This window comes from Miscanthus floridulus, chromosome 1 (genome assembly GCF_019320115.1).
Source record: "Miscanthus floridulus cultivar M001 chromosome 1, ASM1932011v1, whole genome shotgun sequence".
Lineage (NCBI taxonomy): Eukaryota > Viridiplantae > Streptophyta > Magnoliopsida > Poales > Poaceae > Miscanthus > Miscanthus floridulus.
In genome coordinates, this window is record NC_089580.1 from 165,198,657 (window position 1) to 165,204,878 (window position 6,222).

Consider the following 6,222-nt stretch of genomic DNA (forward strand, 5'->3'; position numbering starts at 1 on the left):
AAGATTGCAACTTGGGTTGAGTCTATATCAGTTTTTCTTCCTAATTTATAGAAAAGATCAAGAAAGCTGGCAACGCCCTCCCCCAAAAATGCAACTTGGGCAAATTGCTGAAATGTAGACCCCACTTAAAGATGATTTAGTTGAATTAATTAAAGAGGGAGCACAATTAAAGTGAGCACACAACTGGATACATATGCAACAGTGCGAGCCAGGACAAGTTGGGCGCACTTTGCATTGCATATATAAATGCCTCTACCCTCCATTAACCTCTCTTCACAGCTCACTATCCCCAACCCGCCCATCGCCGCAAGAAATTCCACCGCACACACGAGAGACGAGACCAGCAGACGAAGGCAGCTAACCAGCGTAGGACAAGCGCAGCCAGCTAGCCGCAAAAGATGCCGTGCATCCAGGCGTCCAGCCCCGGAAGCATGCCGCGCCAGCACCACGGCCGGGTCCTGGCGGGCGTCGGGTGCGCGGCGGAGGTGGCCGCGGTTGTCGCTGCGAGCAAGGCCGGGATGCGGTGTGGGGCGCACGACGGCGAGGTGCCCGCGGAGGCGGCGCGGCACCACGAGCACGCGGCGCCGGGGCCCGGGCGGTGCTGCTCCGCAGTGGTGCAGCACGTGGCGGCGCCCGCGGCGGCGGTGTGGTCCGTGGTGCGGCGGTTCGACCAGCCGCAGGCGTACAAGCGGTTCGTGCGCAGCTGCGCGCTGCTGGCGGGCGACGGCGGCGTGGGCACGCTCCGCGAGGTGCGCGTGGTGTCGGGCCTCCCCGCGGCGTCCAGCCGCGAGCGCCTGGAGATCCTGGACGACGAGAGCCACGTGCTGAGCTTCCGCGTCGTCGGCGGCGAGCACCGGCTCCAGAACTACCTCTCCGTCACCACCGTGCACCCGTCCCCGGCCGCGCCCGACGCCGCCACCGTCGTCGTGGAGTCGTACGTGGTGGACGTGCCGCCGGGCAACACCCCCGAGGACACCCGAGTGTTCGTCGACACCATCGTCAAGTGCAACCTCCATTCGCTGGCCACCACCGCCGAGAAGCTCGCAGCCGTGGAGGCGTGAGGAGGGCCTCCATCTCCATGGGTGATCGATGGTTTTTCCGGGGAGGAGGGATGCGTGTTTCTACGGCGCGTGAGCTTTTTTCTTTTCTCTTTCTTCTTTCTTTGACCTTTTTCACATTAGTGCCCCTCTTGGTTTTGGTTATTATTTTTGTTTCTCGTTATTGCGAGAGACACACAGCCCTCCCTGATCCCTAGCTAGTCCCTTGTCCAAAGATTCAAGATATAAACCGGTAGAGATCTAAGTTCCGGCGCACGATCGTTTCCTCTGTATATATGTTCATGGTCATAGATGTGGTTTCTGGAAAGCACAAAACATATCAGATTAATTATTGTATGTCCTCTGGCAAGTTTTGATCTAAATGTAACAAATGTTATGCATGCGCGCGGAGCAATATCTAGTGTACTGTGATGAACACACAAAATGATTAAGAGCCTCCTGCTTACATTTATCGAGCTTGTCACACGCAACAAGCCAAGTGATGATGAGAAAAAAGTAAGTAGCAACAGTGAGCGTTGCGCACTTGTTTGATTTGCTAACCCAGCAAGTCTATTTTTCTCTACTCTTCCATGTTAAGTAATCGACGGGCGAACAAATTAAAGCTACCAGCAAAAGGAAGCAGGAGGAGCACATCTAGCTGCCAAACATGGAGTACCGAGCTAGTACGCAAAAATGCATTTGCCAGAGCAGCCGATCGATCACGCGGAAAAGAAACGAAGCAAAGTGTTTATGAGATCGATCAGAGCCAGGCGTACGTAGCATAACAGTGATGAAGACCTCAGTTTGGTCGATCTGGAATACAATATATGTATACACAGCTGCATCTAATATAAACCGGAGATTATGCATAGTACAGTTTGCAGGACTCAAGCGAAGATCGAGATTCGAGAAGCAACTAGCTAGTTTAGCAGAGATCGACCACTATTTAGCTAATAATCACATCACAGGGGGAGGGATGTCCGTACAGATTGATAGCCACGGTAGGATCTTTACTTTGTTCGTGGGACTTCCTGTGGGAGGAGCCGGAGCCCGGAGGACGAAGATGATGGAGCCCTTTGCTGAGATGAGAAGCGAAACCCAGGGTGCGCGCGGCGAAAGTGCCGCCCCACTTGCGGCGCGTCGCGACGTCTCGAGCTGTACTGCCGCCCCAGCAGCCAGCCGAGCCAAGCAGGCCAACTTGCGCCGGTAGAGCAGAGCCCCTGTCGTTGCTTCTTCCATTCCACCCACACCCACCTATCGCGCCCGTCCTCTCCCTCTTCCATCCACCGGCCGTTTCCAAATCGCTCCTTGACCACGCTTTTAATAATAATCTATTTGTTATTGTCATCTTTGTTATAATTAAACTAGGGTATGTTGCTACTGCGACAGATAACAATATAGGTCGCTATAGCTACCTGCAACTTGTGCGTACGTTGCGATCGAGACCGGCGGCAACTTGCACGGGAACGGGACAGGCCAGGTCAGCACACGTACGTGACGTGAGTAAAATAACTGCGCAAGTGGGGGATCAACTTGCATGTGTCAGATCGCGTGATTAGCATCACACACGGCTGCTTGGTTCCCTCCGCTCCTTTTTTTTTTAGTTTTATTTATTTTCTCTGTGTCTTGGCAATTTGGCTTATGGGTCGGTCCATGCATCTTTCACCCTCCCGCGCTTCCTTCCTTCCACTTGCTTCTGGAACGGTCTCGACGGGCTATTATCTGGTATCAGCCGGACTGGACCTCTTCTTTTCTTCCCGACGGCGTCGGGGGAGGAAGCTTCTTCTCCCGTCCATTTGCTTCGCCTATTCGTTTCGGTTTGTTCCAGTTTTGACAACGATAGTCAGAAAAAGCCAAGACGATTTTTATTTTATGAGTTCAAAAAGCAAGCTGGACCATTGTTTTCAACAACAAAAAAATCAAGCTAGACCCTTCACGGCTTCTCGACCGGGCTATAGACTATGAGTACAATTTTGATCGGCTGGAGCTAAGATTGCTGTCTGACTAACGAGCTGCCTGCCAAGATACGGTCTAAACAGGTCTTTAATTTGCCACTGCTCAGGCAGCTGCAGTGAAGCTACAAAGAGAAACGAAACGTCCGTAGCGTCGACGTACGCTCACGGGGTAAAAGATATACTGGTACGTACGTACACGTACACGTACACGATTACTCGTGTGCCTGAGTAATCATGTCACCTTCTGCTCTCCGTACGTATATGTTCTCTGAACGAATGGATCGACGTAGAACGTGCAACGGAGTCACAGGACGCACGCACCAGGTAAGCAGAGATTCCAAGCGTGTTATAAAAAAAAAGTAGAGATTCCAAATCCTGCGTTCATATTGCCCGATCGAGCCAGGTCGTCACCGACAACGTACTAGTGGCAGTATATCAATCCGTTCCAAATTACAAGACGTTTTGGTTTTTCTAAATTCATTCATGATTTTTACTATGCACTTAGATATACACTATGTCTAGATATATAGTTAAAGCAATCTATCTAGAAAAGTTAAAACATCTTATAATTTAGAACGGATGTAGTACCCTAATAGAGAAATGACTTTCCGTCGATGACCAAAAAAACATTTAGTCCCGGTTCCAAATTGCAAACCGAGACTAAACGAGGCATGGGACCTTTAGTCACGGTTTGTAATACAGGCCTTGTTTAGTTGGCGAATTTTTTTGAGAAATGGTACTGTAGCACTTTCGTTGTTATTTGGCAATTAGTGTTCAATCATAGTCTAATTAGGCTTAAAAGATTCGTCTCGTGAATTTCGTCTAAACTGTGTAACTAGTTTTATTTTTTATTTATATTTAATGCTTCATGCATGCGTCCAAAGATTCGATGTGACGGGGAATCTTGAAAAATTTTTGCAAAATTTTGGGAACTAAACAGGCACACAGACTAGGACTAATTCCACCCTTTAGTCCCGGTTTGTAACGGTTATCGAGACGTGTCAGAGCCAAAAGCTTTAGTCCTGATTTAAAACACGAACCCGGATTAAAAGTATGACTTTTAGTCTTTGTTTGAGACCTTTAGTCCCGGCCTGTGTCTCAAGCTCAGACTAAATGTGCCTCCAGAGTGAATTTAAAAGGACAGTGTATCTTATGTAAGTCAGATGTGTGGCGGGAATTGAGATGACAACACGCGCAAGGAATGGAGTGGGAGATCTTGAGTTTGAATCTCCACAGCTGCACCTTTTTTTAACCTAAGAAACACCTTTAAAAATCACGACCTTTAGTTCATAGTCCCAGTTCTGATAAACCCGGGACTAAAGGGGACTGGAAACCAGGCTAAATCTAGCTTCTCTACCGGTGTACGCATCTTTCTTTTTACAAATGGGAAAATGCACATATAGTCACACAAAAACTATGAACGGGAGTGCTCGCTGCAGAATTTTTCCGCTGTGAGTGCACCTGTGGCTGCAACTTTAAAACTGTAAACTACCGTAGCGATGGGCGGCTGCTGCTGCTGTTGCAACCGCAGCCAACAATCTGCAGTGAGCGGGCTAAACATCTTGGAGAGGCCAGGTCAATCGATAGGATAAATTAATGAAGTCGCTACATGCAGTTCATTTATCAATGGAAAAATAAATAGCCAAAAACATAGGTATATACCTAATGTTGAGTCTAGAACTCTGAACTAGTCAAGTGGACAAACAAACCTAAACAACTAAGCAAAATTCATTCGTATATTTGAATCTGCATGCATGATGTTATGATTGGACAAACTAGTCCATCAACCCCATGCCAGATATATTGCATAGGTTTGCAATTTTAAGAGACGTGATTATTTTAAAGAGATGTAAGTAATCTCATACTTGTTCTCTGTTATTATTTTCTAACACAATGCCCATAGACATGAATACATATAATATTTCTCCGGTTGTGATAGATTTGATTCCAAATAGCCTATATATGTGGCATTTCATCATATTATATTTTTCCTCTTTATTTAAAACACACCTCCATGTGTATTCCGTCTATGTTCTTTTGTAATATAATGAAATAACCGAGTCACTTAGAAACAAGTAACAACCCTCCAATCACGAAATTAAAAGATGTCATATAAGACAAGGTTTGGTCCAATGTTACAACCTATAAACATCAATAAGGACAAGGTTATTTAGCTTGGAAGCATGCAAGTTAAATAGATTTGTATTCAAAGTATTTACAAGATCTATAAATTTGAAGGATTTTTATGAATATATTTTAGAAATATAAACAAGGTAGTATTGAAAAAACTTAGATTATTTGTTTCTATAACGGCAGTCGTGGACATTTTAGATGTATTTTTCTGGAGCTACTTATTTTAGTTTTTTAATAATACAAGATTCGTATAATTTAGATGCAAATGTTACTTTTTTTTTATAATGGCACGTAATTTAGACATAGGTTTAGGGACTACTCCTAGTCGTGGAGATGAGTATTCAGATATAAGTAGATTTAATTAGATGGTTACTTTTCATAATTAATGGCAAACGTGGATAGTTTAGACATGACTATTCTTGTCAAGTTTAGAGACTTGGCCATGTGTTTCTCTCTCTCTCTCTCTCTCTCTCTCTCTCTCTCTCTCTGAAAAACAGAAGAACTGGGCAGGATTTTTTACGTTTTGGTAAGAGTTGCTAAGGTTTCTTTAATTTTCTAGGGCACGAGTAACTTCGAGCTAGCTAGGCTCTAAAAAGTAGGTGGTGTCCATGTCTCCATGAGATATGCCGCCTCAACTACTCGCGACGACGTGTCTCGATCGTCTCTAGTTCGTCGTATCGAGAACATACCGGCGGCCCCGGCCCAAAACCACTTTGGTCCCGCTTGTCTTCTCGTTAGCATTTCTTTTAGAAAATGGAAGAGAACTTCCCGTCTCTGATAGCTATAGGCTGTTTTTTTTAAGTAATGTAGAATCTGTTCATGCACGAACATACACCCACACACACTACGCACATCCCACATACACCACGCGGACACAACTATATCTACAAAGTTATAGGCTGTTGATATACTTGGTACACGATCGACTGCACATACGACCGCCGACCGGCCGGATTGGGACGTTGCTGCTGTGCGAAGTTCGGTCTTTCTAGACATGAGTAGTGCTGTGGATGATGGATATATAGAATGACATAGAGATGCCTTGTTCTCGCAGCAGCATGGCGCCATGGCGGCGATGGCTAGTGACTGTGTATATA

General features: G+C 46.1%; 1 protein-coding gene across 1 annotated transcript; it reads left to right on the plus strand.

The window, feature by feature from the left end:
• Positions 1 to 275: 275 nt before the first annotated feature.
• On the plus strand, positions 276 to 1,386 carry LOC136546573 (abscisic acid receptor PYL12-like). Its single transcript, XM_066538549.1, has one exon. The coding sequence runs from the start codon at positions 399 to 401 to the stop codon at positions 1,059 to 1,061; it is 663 nt and encodes a 220-aa protein (XP_066394646.1). The 5' UTR covers positions 276 to 398; the 3' UTR covers positions 1,062 to 1,386.
• Positions 1,387 to 6,222: the final 4,836 nt, after the last annotated feature.

Coding starts and splice junctions, on each gene's coding strand:
- LOC136546573 (XM_066538549.1), top strand. CDS start 399: ATGCCGTGCATCCAGGCGTCCAGCCCCGGAAGCATGCCGCGCCAGCAC.